Source organism: Lacerta agilis, chromosome 11 (assembly GCF_009819535.1).
Source record: "Lacerta agilis isolate rLacAgi1 chromosome 11, rLacAgi1.pri, whole genome shotgun sequence".
Lineage (NCBI taxonomy): Eukaryota > Metazoa > Chordata > Lepidosauria > Squamata > Lacertidae > Lacerta > Lacerta agilis.
The window spans coordinates 24,169,241-24,186,474 of NC_046322.1; the positions used below are offsets into that span (position 1 = coordinate 24,169,241).

At 40.0% G+C, this 17,234-nt stretch overlaps 1 protein-coding gene across 4 annotated transcripts in view; it reads left to right on the forward strand.

Annotated features, from left to right (window-relative positions):
• Positions 1-17,234, forward strand: part of IPO11 (importin 11) — a 67,858-nt gene that overhangs the window by 10,398 nt on the left and 40,226 nt on the right. For all 4 annotated transcript variants that reach the window (XM_033164678.1, XM_033164676.1, XM_033164679.1 and 1 more), the window contains exons 4-16: positions 2,262-2,334; positions 4,084-4,287; positions 7,628-7,760; positions 8,559-8,617; positions 9,435-9,483; positions 10,457-10,527; positions 10,890-11,082; positions 11,200-11,352; positions 11,662-11,705; positions 13,311-13,401; positions 15,101-15,148; positions 15,689-15,794; positions 16,809-16,935. In XM_033164678.1, coding sequence (XP_033020569.1) covers positions 2,262-2,334; positions 4,084-4,287; positions 7,628-7,760; positions 8,559-8,617; positions 9,435-9,483; positions 10,457-10,527; positions 10,890-11,082; positions 11,200-11,352; positions 11,662-11,705; positions 13,311-13,401; positions 15,101-15,148; positions 15,689-15,794; positions 16,809-16,935 — 1,351 coding nt within the window. The remainder of the gene's footprint in view (positions 1-2,261; positions 2,335-4,083; positions 4,288-7,627; positions 7,761-8,558; positions 8,618-9,434; positions 9,484-10,456; positions 10,528-10,889; positions 11,083-11,199; positions 11,353-11,661; positions 11,706-13,310; positions 13,402-15,100; positions 15,149-15,688; positions 15,795-16,808; positions 16,936-17,234) is intronic.

Genomic DNA, 17,234 nt, shown 5'->3' on the forward strand with positions numbered 1-17,234 from the left:
TATATGGGGAAGTATGTTGGTGGAAGAATTCTGAGATTTTCTGAAGGTAGTTCTAGAACTTGGTGCAAATATATTTTATTACTACATAGAATTTATTTATCTTATTTCATCGGTTTAGATAGCTTCACATATGTTATCTAAGTAATCAGATTTTTTTTAGTGGTGGAGGAAAATGGCTAAATTATAAACCTGATTGTGTGACACTCCTGTGTGGGGAATAAAGATCACTTCTGCATTCCTGCAGATGTCAGTATTGCATCACATGAGCAGCTTCCAAAAGGCTTTTTTCTTTTTCTTTCTTCTTTTTCAATATCCACATAAACCCTTATGCTTAAAGTGCTTTAGAAAATATTGCACCTGGTTATACCTGTAAGGTGAATTCATCCTTTTCCATTTTCCGCTTGCCTAAAAAGTGTCAAATCTCATAATTCCCCATGGACTTCCACAAATGTATTCCACAAATGTATTTAGACATGGCACAGAAACATTTCTTAATGCTAACATTTAAATATGACCCCTAATGCTAGTTGAACTCCTAAAATACTTCGATCGTTTTTGAAAGCATGGTTTCTTAGCTATGATCCTGATAAAAATAAGGGGAGAGCCACATAGAGTGGAAGTTTCTTTCTCAATAGCACCTACGCTTTATTCCACGTTGCCATCTGATTTTAAAATTCATCTGAGTCTTTTGTGTGAAAGTTTGCGGACATAGCCCAGGAAAGAAAGAGAGACTGGCCTCTTGAATAATTAAGCTTTTTATCAACTTTGTTATGTTACAGATTACTGATAAAACATAAAACTTTTCAACTGTCTCTTCAATTAATCAAACAATCATATTATTTGTATGTGGCCTTTCCAAAGTTAAAAGCAGGCTCAAGGTGGCTTACAACATATAAACAATAACAGTGGTACCTCAGTTTTCGAATGTAAAGTGGTACCTCTGGTTAAGAACTTAATTCGTTCCGGAAGTCTGTTCTTAACCTGAAAACGTTCTTAAACTGAGGTACCACTTTAGCTAATGGGGCCTCAATTTCTGTTCTCATCCTGAATCAAAGTTCTTAACCCGAGGTACTATTTCTTGGTTAGCGGAGTCTGTCACCTGAAGTGTCTGTAACCTGAAGTGTCTGTAACCCGAGGTACCACTGTAATCCGTTCCAGAAGACTGTTCAATTTCTGAAACGTTCAAAAACTGAAACTCAGTAGCTGACAGCTAGGCTTCAGGATCTCGCACTCAGCAGAAGCCGCATTTCCTGTTCGACTTCTGAGACATGTTCGAAAACTGAAGCATTTACTTCCGGGTTTACAGCATTAGAGTTCCGAAACGTTTGACAACGGAGACGTTCAAAAACTGAGGTACTACTGTAAAGGTAAAGGTAAAGGGACCCCTGACCATTAGGTCCAATCGTGTCCGACTCTTGGGTTGCGGCGCTCATCTCGCATTACTGGCCAAGGGAGCCGGCATACAGCTTCCGGGTCATGTGGCCAGCATGACGACGCTGCTTCTGGTGAACTAGAGCAGCGCACGGAAACACCGTTTACCTTCCCGCTGAAGCGGTACCTATTTATCTACTTGCACTTTGACGTGCTTTCGAACTTCTAGGTGGGCAGGAGCTGGGACCGAGCAATGGGAGCTCACCCCGTCAGAGGGATTCAAACCGCCGACCTTCTGATCAGCAAGCCCTAGGCTCTGTGGTTTAACCCACAGCGCCACCCACTGTACATAACTACAAACATAACATAGTCATAACCGAAACTTCAAAAACACACAACCAAAGTGAACAATTTCTACATCAATAATAAGATCCAAAATAAAGATACAGCTTTTATTCTCACTTGCCAACCTATATGAGCAAAGCAAGCGAAACCTGTCCACTCCTCCTTGGGTATCATACAGTTGGATCCGAAGGTATCTTCCACTTCCGGAAGGACTGTTTTACTCTTGCTGCTATTGCAGGAGGAAAGTGGAACTAAACCCAACTTACATTCTTCAGCTTGAGTGGGAAAAATATAAGAACTGCAGTTCTCTCTTGTGTCAACACTTATGCAAGCTCTTGTACAAGTTTTCAGAATAGTGCTAATAGCTTTTTTCTTTCAGCACATGGTTCTTTGGATCCAGTCTGTAGACCTTAGGCTTGCCTCAAACATTACTGGAAAATGTGTCATTCTTCCTGTATTCTTGCTAAGTAGAAGAAACTCAAACGTTTAGATAGTAAGAAATGAGAAGTTGCATCTATTATGTGTATTTATTTCTTTAAAAACAGTGCTCTTTCAGAAGAGGAGAAATCTACATTACGTGCAGGGCTTATTGCCAATTTCAATGAGCCAATAAATCAGGTTAGTGATTATTATTTAAAAAAATCATATTAACACTCTAAGGCTGTATCTTGTGATTTTAAAGTTTAACATTAGAATCAAGTGGTTTTGGGATTATTATTTTTTATGAAAGAAGCCTATTAAATGAAGAAATAATTCCTGGTAAATCTCAGAGAGATGATATTATTAATGGTGGCAGATTAGCATAGCCAGCAAGTGTATCCATTGTGCATGTAGAAGACAAGTCAGAGATTTGTAAGGTTAATCATTTTCACTCTTCGTTTTCTTTTCCTAATTTTCAGTAGAATTGTTGGCAGAACAAAACCTTAGCATCTAAGTGGGTTTTTTTTGCAGGATGACTGCCTACTTTTATCAGATTTATCATCTGATCTGAGAAAGTGGCAGTTGTCAGGTGTTATGTGCATTTCTGGACAATTGAATGTGGGGCAACATAGCCTTATCTGTGGGGTAAGATGGGCAGGATGATAAAGTGTTCAAGTTGGAGACAGTAGTGTGAAGTTTGTTGGAGCAAAGATAGGCAAGAGTCTTGCGGACCTTTAAAGACTCTTACAGAAAAGGCAACCAAAATTATTAAGGGGGTGGAGCAGTTCCCTTATGAGGAAAGGTTACAAAATTTGGGGCTTTTCAGTTTAGAGAAAAGTCACGTAAGAAGCAACGTAACAAAAGTGTATACAAATATTCATGGTATAGAGAAAGTGGGTAGAGATAAGTTCTTATAATGCTACAACTCATGGACATCCCCTGAAGCTGAGTGTTTGTCTATGTTTGCCAGCAATTTAGATGGCTTTCAAAGATTAGACAAATTTATGGAGGATAAGATTATCGGTGGTTACCAGCCCTGATGGCTATGTTCTACCTCCACAGTCAGAGGCAATATGCCTCTGAATATCATTTTTTGGGGGGAATCACAGGTCAGGAGAGTGCTGTTGCGCTCAGGTGCTTCTGGCAGGCTTCCCATAGGCTCTTGGTTGACCACTGTGAAAACAGGATGTTGGACTCAATAGACTTTCCAGATGAGGAAGGAAAAAATCCTATGAGCTGGGGAGACCCAAAAGACTCCATGAGGACTGAGCATGATCAGTGGCCATAGAATACTGACTGACTTCTGGCGCAGTGGAAATAGGAGACTGGATCAGAGTGGGAAAGGAATGACTGATTGGAAAAGTGAACAGGAACATTCCTTGTTCTTAAATCTTAAATTTTGAATTGAGTTAATTTATCAATCAATCAATTTATTTATTGCATTAGCCCTATGACCATAGCACATAGTAAAAGACCAGACAGTAGCCTGACTCGATTATACAACAGATACAGTTAAAACAATTGGAAGTAAAATCGTACTGGATAAAACAAATAAAATAAAAAGCACTAGCGGGCGTGATGACAGTGTCCATGTTGGGAATATACATAAGACTAAGGCTAAGGGAAGTTGGCCAAAAAGGTGGTCCTGAGTTTCAAGGCCTGTAATATGTAGATGGCCACTCCACGTGAAACCAAGGGGTTGGCGTCCACCAGTAGATATTTCATGCGGTCATCGTCCCTGGCGATAGTGGGTGGGATTAGAGGGAGAAACCTAGATCTTAATTTATCAGCTTTGCCAAACTCAGCAAAATGTTGGCTGAAATTTCATCAGATGTGTGAGGCTATTTAAAATGGAAACCAGTCACTTTAACCAGGACTGACTCCCTTTTGGATTGTGGCCATATGCGCCTGCTGTCTTAACTGTGTTTCTTTTGGTTGCCTTTGCAGATTGCTACTCAGATTTCTGTGCTGATTGCCAAAGTTGCGAGGCTGGATTGCCCTAGGCAGTGGCCGGAACTTATTCCCACTCTTGTCGAATCTGTTAAAATTCAAGATGATCTTCGACAGCACAGAGCTCTACTTACCTTCTACCATGTCACAAAGACTTTGGCATCTAAACGGCTTGCTGCAGATAGAAAACTTTTCTATGATGTAAGTATCACTTCCAATAATGCAGTCTTTGAGTCAGATGGGTTTCTCCTATCAGGCATGCTATTTCATTTCTTCTGATCCCCACATTTTAGAAGAGAGTAATATGACAGCAGCATGCAACTGGGAACACAGGAAGCTGCTGCCCAAGGGAACTCCAGTTTGAAAGTATTTCTTTTTAACCTTTGTTGTAGTTGATGACAGCCTGCTGGCAAAATGTGTCATTTTGATCAAGCGCTCCTTTACAGCACAATATCGGAAAACTCAGTCAATTTAATGTAACGTTTCCCAGTCTCCTGACCATGATGAAAAGATCCAGAGTGCCCTCTGAGCTTGAATGCTCCAACCTCCTCCTCTACTGTTGAATCCCCCTACTTCCACTGTCATTATCTAGTGGTTAAAGCACCGGTCTAGACCCTCGTAGACCAGGGTTCAAATCTCCACTCAGCCATGAAGCTCTCTGGGTGACCTTGGGCCAGTCATTGTCTCTCAACTTTACCTACCACACAGGATTGTGAGGATAAAATGGGTTGAAGGAGATAGAAATGCAACAAATAAATAAAATTATGTCTTCACCTTATTTAACATAAATCAGCAGCTAGCTATAAACCATCATTTGAAACCAGCTTCAAACTATCGTTTTCTATTCCACTGTAAGTTTTTCCCCTCACTGCAGACGTAATGCCATGGTTGCTGTTGAAATAGAATTGGGAGGAGACAGTGCACAAAACCCTCAGGGCACTTTATAATTGCTGCTAAGAGAAATGGGAAGGCATGTATTATTTTCAGGGTCCGGGTGAATGTAGTTGGATTTTATTTGTTTTGTATGTAAGGATGCACCCTTTTCTTTCTAATACACCTGGTGTTTCTTAACTAGAAAAGCAGCCTAAAATATTAATAGCTAAATAAGTCATCTTCAGATCCTGAACTACATACACACCATACATTTAAAGAACATTCTCCTGCCTCAAGAATCCTGGGAACTAGTTTGTTAAGAGTGTTGGAAATTCGTAGCACTGTAAGGGATATACTACAGTTTCCAGGATTTCTGGCAGGGTGTGTGTATTCAGCCAAAGTACACATCTTACTTTGCAGGCAGTCCTCAGTCATGGTTTAGATTCAGATGCAGCATAACTAAGGAAAACAAGCCAAGTTTAGGTATTATGCTTACACGCATTGAACTAGTAAAGGTGATCTTTTCTATTTAATAGAAACTGCACTGTGCATCTGAATTAAGCATTAATAGTTATGATATGTGTACTTATGATCCTGTTCTGTTATTTGGTGACTAAAACAAGCCTTTTCTCTGGCTTTATATTTCTTTAACTGTACTTTTTCGAAATGATAAACCCCATGCAAGAAGCTTAATTTTGATGAGCCCAACACAAAGGTTTACAGTGGGAATACATAAACAGTTTTTAAAGACAGTGATATTGAACAGTCTGGAGCATGATGTACAGGACAGCAGATGGGGTTTCCTCCCATGAGAGGGTGTGTGTAGAATCTTTGATAAGTACAAAGCATGCTTATATTCCTGCAGAAAAAAAAGCTATTTTCTGGAAAAGCAATTGCATTTTAAGACAAATTGGGTTATGTCTGAAACAAAAGTACTTGCACAACATTTTTTAATTTACAGCCATCTGTCTCCATCTTGCAGTGTTCTGAGATAATTTAAATAACTTCAGGTGGAGGAAGTTTAATTAATTTGAAATTTGCCTAGCTGTGTTTCTGTCATAGTTTTAACACAATGTTTATACCCGGAATATTTTTTCAGCTTGTCTAAGGACAGTCTTGTACTTTGTCATGTACATTTTGCTAATCACTACAGCAGTTTTCATAGAACAGCATATAAGCTCACCTTCAGAAATGTATATGTTAACGTGTGAGTTCTGTGTGTGTCATTGTGTACATTACGGAAATCTTGATGACAAAGGCCCAATTCAGATAATCATTTCCTAAACCATAGCTTAGATCAGTGTTTCCCAACCTTGGGCCTCCAGCTGTTTTCAGACTACAATTCCCATCATCCCTGACCACTGGTCTTGCTAGCTAGGGATGATGGGAGTTGTAGTCCAAAAACATCTGGAGGCACAAGGTTGGGAAACACTGGCTTAGATGATTGAGAACCATGTGTTCACCTCTCCTCCTTCATATGTGACAGGAGAGAGCAAGCCACAACTTTGTGTCACAAACCGTGGTTAGCCTTGCACTTCCATACTCCTCATCCCCACCCCTTCACAGGTTAGAGAGCTGAGCTTTCACTTTTAGAACAAGCCACGGTTTTGTTCCACATGTGAACTCAAGGAACTGTGGATTGTTCTGACCAAGTACAGTTAAAACAAAACAGGATATCAAGTTTGATCCTGATACTGTTTTAACTGATTATGTTTAGAACAAACCTCAACTCCCTGAATTCATATGTGATGCAAAATTGTGGTTTGCTTTAAAACTGGAAGTGGAACCTTTCACTCTCCTCTTACCTGCAGAGAAGTGGGGAAGGGGGAGTGTGAAAGGCCAAGGCTCACCATGGTTCATTGATGATGGTTTATGATGATCTGAACTGGGACCAAGTCTGCCAGTGAGTTTAGTAAAATGTCAAACTGAGTAGAAGTATTCACATACACTGATGTTTGTTTCAATTCTGTTGAAAAGGAAACATTTTCCCTCTCAATGTGAGACTGGATGTGGCTAGATTTTATTTGTTTTGTACATAGGAATATGCACCATTTTCTTTGGCTTGTTTCAGATTAAGAACAAACTGAGTGCTCCATATTTATGTAAAAGCTCCAAATGTTCAACCATTGTTAAGTGATTGGAATTGATTCTCGTCACAACCATGTTTTGCATTCCACTTTTGGGATCTGGTTAGTTTCAACAGTGGTTAAGATAGGTAGATCCCTTAAAGGCATAGAGGAGACTTCAGTGAGAAGAAAGGAGCACATGGTCTACAGATCCTTAATTATATTTCAAGACCAAAACTGTTGTATTTAAAAAAATATTTATTTCCAATATTTATAAACTGCTTTTTCACCATAGATGATTCTCCATCACCGTAAAAAAAAATACAATATAAAAAAGTTTCAGTTAAAACAGTCATGAGTGAAGCTGTATTCCAAAATACACTTACTAAAAAGTAAGCCCTTTTGAGTTCACGGAGACTTATTGTACTTTGCATTGTGCTGCTGTGTCCCAATAAATCCATTGAAACAAGTTAGTCATGAGTACGTTAAACCTCATTACTTTCTGTGGGATTTAGGCATGATTAATATACTTGGATTGGTTCACTGAGTTCCGTTAACAAGAACCATTTTGACTAGTAATTTATTTATTTTTTATATTGCAGTTAGCTTCTGGAATTTACAGCTTTACCTGTTCCCTGTGGAATCACCATACAGATACATTCCTTCAACAGATTTGTACTAAAGATGAAACTGCTATGAGCAACTCGCTAGAAAGAACTCTTTTATCACTGAAAGGTAATTAACAAAATGTGTCAGATCAGTATGAATGTGCACAGTAAGGTGGGCTTTCAAATTTTCTACTAATGGGGTAAGACATTCTGTCTCTTCAGAGAGTTGTATTTGCATAGGGATCGTAAGAGATTTTATTTTATTTGTGTCATTCACTGGTTGCCGAGGGGTATGCAAAATTCTTTCCAGCTCTTGGTTCTTTTCTTCACTGGTCTCGGAATACAGAATTATGTTAATTTTGAAAGCCCATGATTTCTAAGAGCATTTTGTATGTCTTTCCTACAGTGCCAGGTAAAATTGAGCCATTCATATTTTATACTGGTAGGATGTTCCATCCAAACACTCTTTGTTCCAAACTGCACATTCATTATATTCTTGGCACTCTTTGTTTCAACTTGCATACACGTTTTGTCTTGAGCCGCAGCTTATTGTAAAAATATTGAAAGAGCATATTGGATTCCTGCTTTAAGACATGGAAGTGTGGGTGAAAAGATCGCATTTGCTCTTGAAACAGCAACCAAAATATTCTGTGACCCTTTGGAACTGGTTTTGTTTCTTTCTTTATCTGCTGCTGGTTTTACTCATTAGTGGGCTTCTAACAATGTCCTGATAGAGTGAGAAGACAAATGTTTAAAACTTCCAGTTTGATTATTATTATTATTATTTTAAAAGAAATGTTTGATATTTTAAGAAATGGAAACGTTTTGCCACAGCGGTTGTTCACTGTGTTGGCTATTAGACCATGAGTGGCTTTCATGAGAGTAGTAATATTTTATGAGGGAGTAACAATACTTCATTTTTCAGTGCTTCGTAAATTGACTGTTCATGGGTTTGTGGAACCTCATCGGAACGTAGAGGTGATGGTAAGCAAGGCACATCCTTTATTTTTAAAAGTATATTGGGCCTCGCCCCTTCATTCCCATTATGATTAAAATTTCATCTTCCAACTGCAACAGTGCTAAGTCTAATACTAGAATGGATGTCTAGAAAAGATTTGTCTGGCAAGAAGTTAGGAGCTGATGCTTGTCTGGGTGCCCTTTGGACGCCTGGCCATGCAGGTTTAGAATCAGAGTAGCATATTGTAGCGTCCCGTCCCCCCAAATCGTTCAACCCGGACACTGAGGTCCAGCTCCAAGGGCCTTCTGGCGGTTCCCTCCCTGCAAGAAGTGAGGCTACAGGGAACCAGGCAGGGGGCCTTCTTGGTAGTGGCGCCCACTCTGTGAAACGCCCTCCCAACAGATGTCAAGGAAATAAAGAACTATCTGACTTTTAGAAGATATCTGAAGGCAGCTCTGTTTAGGAAAGCGGAAGCTTTTGATGTTTGGTCGTGATTTTAATAAAGTGACCGGGGAAACCCAGCCAGATGGGTGGGGTATAAATTTTATTTATTTATTTATTTATTTATTTATTGAATTTGACTTGATTTGATTTGATTTTCCTGAAAGCTTTTAAGGTAGTGACAACAGGTACAAAAGGAGTGTGAAGTATGCTGCCGAATAATAGGCTTGTTAAAAATGTATATATGTTGGGGAGAGGCCCCCCCCCCAGTACCTATTATGTTGATTAAATACTTTTTAGTGCAAATAATAATGTTGTGCAAAGAAGCATGATTGCTTATAGGTTGACAGGTGGAATTCTGTACCTTTTTATACTTTAAAATGTTGCTTTTACATCCTCTAGGGATTTCTCCATGCAGTATTTGAGCGGCTGAAACAATTTTTGGAGTGTAGTAAGTATTTGAAGACTCCTGCCAACCTAGCAGTTCGAAAGCACGAAGTGCAAGTAGATAAATAGGTCCCGCTCCGGCAGGAAGGTAAACAGCGTTTCCGTGCTCTGCTCTGGATCACCAGAAGTGGCTTAGTCATGCTGGCCACATGACCCGGAAACTGTACCCTGGCTCCCTCGGCCAGTAAAGCGAGATGAGCCCCACAACCCCAGAGTCGTCTGCGACTGGTCAGGGGTCCCTTTACCCTTTAAGTATTTGAAGTATTGTTCTGCCTTATGCATTATATTTTACACCTTGAGATAAATAGTGCCATCTGGGTTAGTAGAGAAATTGTGTCATGTACTGCAGTACTTTGCATGGTGGAAGTGTGTTCTGCTGTATCCAAAGAGACTTGTTCCCTAGTCAGTTTAGGGTTGCAGTATTAGGCTGCAGTCCTATGCATGCTTACTTGGAAGTAAATCCCATTGAATTCAGAGGATCTTGTTTCTGAGAAGATCCGTTTAGTTTCTGTTGCTAAATGACAAATGCTTCTTAACAAAAGGAATTAATATTAGCAAAAAAACAAGCCAAGATGTTCACAAGAATGCATGTATGGGTTTTGAAATTCAAACTGGAAACTTCCTGGCTCAGTCTCTTCACCTCAACTACAGCAACTATGTGGACTATACGAATTCCTATCCATTATTTATGTTATGTTTCTCTTGAGTGTGTTTTGATCATCACATCACAGCTTATGTATACCTAAAATGTGCATTTCGCTCAATTGGAATATTGTTATTTCTGAGGCACCAACTTTACTTTACAAAATATGGCAGCTTTCAGTTGCACTTAAAAGGAAGCTTATGCTGCAATAAATCTGTTAGTCTTTAAGGTGTCACAAGGCTTTTTTTTTGCATGTTTACTACAACAGACAAGCATGGCTTCTCCTTTGGCTGTCAATAATAAAATAATTGAATTTTTTCGTGTTCTTTACCAGGTAAAAGTATAGAAGCAGATCATGTCTGCAGAGATCGCCTAGAAAAGACTATAATTCTTTTTACTAAAGTGGTAAGTTTCACTAAAGTGGTAAATTTCATTGGATTATTTTCAGCTAAATGATCTTAGTGAATTAGCTTCATGGACTAGTCAGTTTTAATACTGTCTTTTTTTTTTTTAAATGATCAGTTCAGCAGAATAAATTAGCCACAATGAAGGGGAAGGGCCTGGGGTAGAGGCAGACACAGAACATCCAACTCATCATTTTAAAGAACTGACTATATCAACAAGCTGTTTCCAATTGCTTTTCTTTTTACAGTATTTGGTTTCTGTAATACACTTTCTTATTCATTTATCTCTTATTATTAACCAATTGTGTTTTGGGTTTGTATTTCTCTTATGATAATCTTTTTACTGTCCCCCTTGCTTTTTAGCTTTTAGACTTCTTGGACCAGCATCCTTTTTCATTCACCCCTCTTATTCAGAGATCATTGGAATTTGCTGTCAGCTATGTTTTCACAGAGGCTGGCAAAGGAGTTGTGTTTGAGCGATTTATTGTCCAGTGCATGAATCTGATTAAGATGATAGTCAAAAATTATGCTTACAAGCCATCCAAAAATGTGGAAGGTAATTTGACTCTTTTTCATTTTTGAAATGTTATATAAGTCTTGATAGTGATTTATTCCTTTTTGGACATAGATGAACGAATTATGAATTTATTTCATGTGAACTATTTTACTGCAGATAGCAGCCCTGAAACTCTTGAAGCTCATAAGATAAAGGTGTCATTCTTCACATACCCAACATTAACAGAGATATGCAGGCGGTTGGTCACTCAGTATTTCCTGTTAACTGAGGAAGAGCTAACAATGTGGGAAGAGGACCCAGAAGGCTTTAGTAAGAAGCTGTTATTTATTTCAGCCTAATTTTAGTTTAAGGTACAATGCGTACTTTCCATTATTATCTAGGAATAATGTTGATGTTATTTTATTTAATGAACATACCGGTATGTAATTTTAAAATTTAAAAAAAGTTTGGCCAAACTGCGAGAGGCAGTGAAGGATAGGCGTGCCTGGCGTACTCTGGTCCATGGGGTCACGAAGAGTCGGACACGACTGAACGACTGAACAACTGAACGACTGAACGACTGAACGACTGAACAACAACAACAACAATTTTAAAATAATAGGTACTTTTATGTTGCAGCTGTGGAAGAGACAGGTGGAGATTCTTGGAAATACAGTATCAGGGTAAGCATACTGCTTAAAATTCACGCAGAGATCTTACTACTTTGAATATGGACATTAAACTTGACATTTTAGGATGCAATCCATATTTTAGAAGTTACTGTATGTACATAGTCCTGACAGGACCCTCTGGCACACTACCAAAGACCTCTTAAATCCAGGCAGACTTCAGGCTATGCTACTGTTTCCTACATTGTTTTCTTCCTGGCTGGAAGGTTTCACACTTGCTCTGACCATTTGCTCCGGTGCAAAACCTCCCACCCAGGAAGAGAGCAGATTGGCGATAATTGTGCAGTCTTTGAACTCTGCAGTTTTCAAGTCCCAAGTATTCCTGGAGTTTGCTATGGAGGAAAGGATAGAAAGGGTTGTGATCAGCACAGCGGAGCTCTTCTGTGAGTTCATGCTCTCTGTGAAATTGGTATGTCATGCTGATATAGATGTAAGTAATATCACCCTTGTTTATTACCGGATAGAAACCCTTGCTGAAATCTTTCATCAGACTCGCCCGTGGCATAAAGCAAAGCAGGTATTTTGTGGCTAGATGCAGATCCACATGGTGGCCTTGGTCAGGGGCTTTGGCGTGCGCACACACACACACACACAGGTTTCCCCAAATTTCTCTCCTAATAGCAGAGATGCTGCATGTTTTCAAGTATTTTCACACTTGTTATGAGTCCTGTGGATACGTCATGGAGGGGATGGTTAAATCCAGAGGAGAAATGGGAGGAGCTCGTGGAGTTGGAGCTGGAAGGGTCCTAGCAGGATGCGGGAAGTGAAATCAGGATCCCAAGAAGTATCTGAGCCCAGGGAGGAGACCAGTAGTCTAGGGTGTGGAGATTTGGATCCCGGGGAGGGGACCGGGCAGGTTGGCAGAAGAGTGTGACATTGGACACCCCAGTTTAATACCTCCTGCTGTAGAGCTGCCTTCTGTCAGAGAGGAGTCTTCTTCTGGGGGAGGCCACTGAGTAAATTGGATGCTTAGCCGGCGCCAGCATTGCCTCCATTTGCAAGGGCATGCAGGTGCCAGCGCCAGTGCGAACAAACCTCGCAGACCCAAACCCTTGAAGGGACTGTCCACTTGCTTGCCAAATCCTAGGATGGTGGCTGCTTGCTACTTTAAGAGCTGTGCCTGCATTGCTTGTCAAAAAGAAGGTGCAGGGAGCATGTTGCTTGTTGGATCAACATCATGCAAGTTCACTTCATCAAATCTGGCCCTCTTTGAAAAAAGTTGGGGCACCCCTGAAATAGTCTATACCTCTTAAGTAACTGCTGCACCTAGTGCTAGTGGTGAGTGAAATATTGCCACATAATGATTGAAAGCTTAAGTCCTATTCAGTTATGATCATGGTTTCACGCTATTTCAAGCAAATTCTGTACTCATTATTTTTGGTCAGTTGTGTCTATTTGGGGCTCAGTTGTATTAATTTACTTTGTAAATGCTCAGTTCATCATACCTTTAAGAACAATTTCCCAAGGTTTATAATTACAAGATATCTTTCACATTTGGTGTCATGTCATATTTAGCAGTTTCCTCCACAGTTCCTTTTTAAAAATGCATTTGCTTAGCATATTTTTGCCCTATATAATGAACAGTTCTTTCCCCCCCAGCCATGCACAGAAGTGCTCTTCATTGATATTTTTCACGAATACAATCAGACTCTCATTCCAGTTCTGCTAGAAATGGTTCATACTCTACAAGGTACCTTTATTTATTTATTTTTAAAAGGTTTTGTTTAAAATTATATATTGTGTGGAACGTTGAGCAGCACTTAACATTTTCATTGTAAAATAATAGTCCTTCTAGTTCAGGGGTTGGCAAACTTTTTCAGCAGCAGACCTTGTGGGGCCGGAGTACCTGCTGCCGGTACTCAAATTCCTTCATGGTGAGGGCGGCCGCAGCAATGGCTCTGGCTGGCCTCTCACTGAGTGGCAATGGCAGCCTCTGGCGCAGCCAGGACCGCCCAACAGGCAGGAAGGGAGAGCAGCCGGGGTGACCGGCAGGATCTGCCACTGCGTGTCAGCGGCAGCTCAGAGAATGAGGGGCCGCATCGGAGCTTGCCTCAGCATGGCGCAGAAACTGATTGGTCAGTTCCTGCGCCATGCTGAGGTGGGCTCCGGCATGGCTTTTCATTTGTTGAGCCGCTACATGTCATTGTTGGCTCAGTGAATGAGGGAGGGAGGGAGGAGGCGCCACCACGGTGCATGAGAGGGAGGGTAGAAATGGCGGTGCAGGAAAAAAATGGCCAAAAAGAATTGTGGGAAAAAAGAACAGAACCACACGGCCCACACTGATCCACAGACCGTTTGCGGGCTGGATCCTGAAGGCAATTGGGCCGGATACGGCCCACAGACCGTAGTTTGGCGACCCCTGTTCTAGTTCTTTTTGTATTGTTTGTAGTCAAGCATGCGTGCACAAGGATGAAACACGAGAATACTTAGTGAACTCAATTTCTCTTGACACTACCCAGGCAAGCCCCACCCTGGCTGTGCTCCCCCCTTGCCTGTACATTCAAATTGTGTCAGACACAGTACTGCAGGTGTGTGCCTGCAAAGCTTCTCCATTGAGGAGAGGCCAGGATTTGGCCTGGGTCCTTCTTCATGTGGAGGAGCTTCACACATGGACACTGGTGTGCAAAAAGAACTCTCTATTGGATGTAGTTTGAGCACGCAGATATCGGGGTGTGTAGAAAGGGAGACTTTGCTATTGTGGTCCTGCGACCTTCTCTACACAGTCTTTCAATACACAGAAGTAGGGTTTTAATTTCACTGCATACTGCATATTATAGTTACTCTATACCTTCGCCTTATCTCACAATGAAAAAAGTTAACCCCCAATGCTGTTCTTACTCAAATCCTACCGTGTTTCTCCTAAAATAAGACACCGTCTTATATTTTTTTTCGCTCAACAAAACACAGTATGGCTTATTTTCAGGGGATGTCTTATTTTAACCGTGTCGCATCGGTACGCTGCAAGCCACGCCTCTCCAGGCTGTTTTAATGGGAGGTACCACGTCACTATGGCTTATTTTCGGGGTATGGCTTATTTTTGGGGAACGGCTTATATTTCGCAAATGCATAGAAATCCTGCTATGGCTTATTTTATGGCTATGTCTTATTTTATGAGAAACAGGGTATTTGCGTTCTAACATTTTTACCCTGTGTTTTAAAGTATTCTACATCAATGAAATGTAAATAAATTATATTGTTATGCGAATCTCCCAAATACTTGCCCCTCAGATTCTCTCTTCCCACTTTAAGGGGAAGAAAAAAAATATCAACGTTCATTGCTTTTGCAATGAACACAATATATTATTTATTTAAATACATTTTGCTGCATTATGGATTTACTTGCCTTTTAATTATTTATTTTTTACATGCACACGTTTGCTTTATTTCAGGTCCCACTAACATGGATGATACCCAAACTCTGCTGATTAAAGATGCTGGTAAATTCCGTTTCCCCCCACATTTTAAATGGAGAGACTGACAGTTGCTTGTTTTTTTTTTATCTGTTCTAATAACTGACAATATTAGAATGTTCCAAGATTTTGAAAGCCAGTATTGGAATAATCAACTGAAGTTGGGAGGGCTGCAAACAGCTTTGGAATACAGCTTTTGAGGTTTAGTTTTTGTGGAACTACTATTCTTTTAAGTTGCTTTTAATAAAGCTACACTCCTATACCATCTTAACTGGGGAAGCTTCATTGCATGTGGGAAGTGGGCTACGGCAGGAAGGAGAGAAAGGTGAAGACCCATTGCAGAAGTCCGTTCTGATTGCGCACATATATTGTTGCATGTTGCATACATCCCATACACACACACACACACATATATATATATGAATGTATGCAACCAATATATATACCCTTGCTCCTGAGTTACATTTCTTGTTGAATTGATGTATTTAAAAGACTTCATTCAATTAAGTAGATTCGTTTTGCAAAAGATGCTACAGTATTTTGTTTCATCCCCCCCCCCCCTTTCAGTGTACAATGCAGTTGGACTGGCAGCATATGAGCTATTTGACAGTGTGGATTTTGATCAGTGGTTCAGAAACCAGCTGCTAGCGGAATTGCAAATCACTCATAACAGGTACAAGCCCCTTTCTGTTGGCTGTCAATATAAATTCAGCAAGCTTTGGTACGAAGTCTTAACTCTTCTGTTACGCTTTGCAGTTCTTAACTTTCACATTGGTATTTGCAGTAGATTTCTCTGCTTTCAAAAAAGCAATAAATATGCAGTATCTTTTATTGATGCATCAGCTTTTGATCTGGTAGCATGCCTGTTCCTGAGTTGCATGGAATTCTCCAATAGCTTGCCTTCTTGTTCTAGATCTGGGTCCTGACACAGCTGTTGGCCCAGCCAGCTGCCTTGACTGCTTTGACTTCTCTCAGTTCTTTGTCCACGTTATGCAGTTTGCTACATGCAGGTCTTATGGGGCTTGAAATCAAGTAAATTGCCCTGCAGCACCATGTACCTTGGCAGCACTCCATAAGTAACAACTTCACTTGGGTTGCAGTAATGCAAAGCATTTTAAGATTTACTGTATCATAATCCCTGTATTGTCAAGGAGTAGTGTTGAATATTCTTTGAATAGCTAACGGTGTGTTAGATTAAAAAGTTAATATCTAAAAACTTGATGACCAGTCTTTATGAAACTAAGGTGTTAGTTCAAGGGCTTTTAATTCCCCCCTCCCCAATAAAAGTTATTTCCTTGACACTAATGAATATTAAGAATTGTGAGGATTATAGTGTCAAAATATATTCCTAGAAACAGCAGAATCTGTTCCTCCAACAGATCTCACTAGTGGAATGTTTTCAACATTAATATTCTATGATTTAAATAAGCAAATTTACCTGTTTGAAATTATTGTGGAGAGATTGTGTATTTTCTCCCATAGAAATAGACCTTTGGAATGTTTATTCTGAAGGGGCTGAGGTGGAGACCTGAACAGTCTGATGTTGATTATAAAAACAAACACATGTGTTCACACTTTGTTGGTAGAAATTATTCAAAAGCATTTTTGATATTGACCCTTAAACAATCAAGTCCAATACAATCTGAAAAGCCCTTTCTTCACATAATAATTTTTGTTATGTTTAAAGGTATAAACCAATCCGTCGGCGAGTGATCTGGCTAATTGGACAATGGATTTCTGTGAAATTCAAGTCTGACTTGAGACCAATGCTGTATGAAGCAATTTGTAATTTGCTTCAAGACCAAGACTTGGTGGTACGTATGGATCAATCTCTTTGACAAATACTCTGTACTGTATTTATTTTTCATGTACTGTATATTCTGGCATATAAGACTACTTTTTAATCCAGGAAAATCTTCTCAAAAGTTGGGGGTCGTCTTATACGCCGTGTGGAGAATCTGCGGTTGAGTATATCTCAAACTCTATATTTTAACTGGAAAAGTTGGGGGTCGTCTTATACGCCCAGTTGTCTTATACGCCGGAAAATATGGTAACTGGCCTTTCTCTTCTACCTTGCAAATAGTATGTGCTCTCATGTGTTCATGCTCTCATG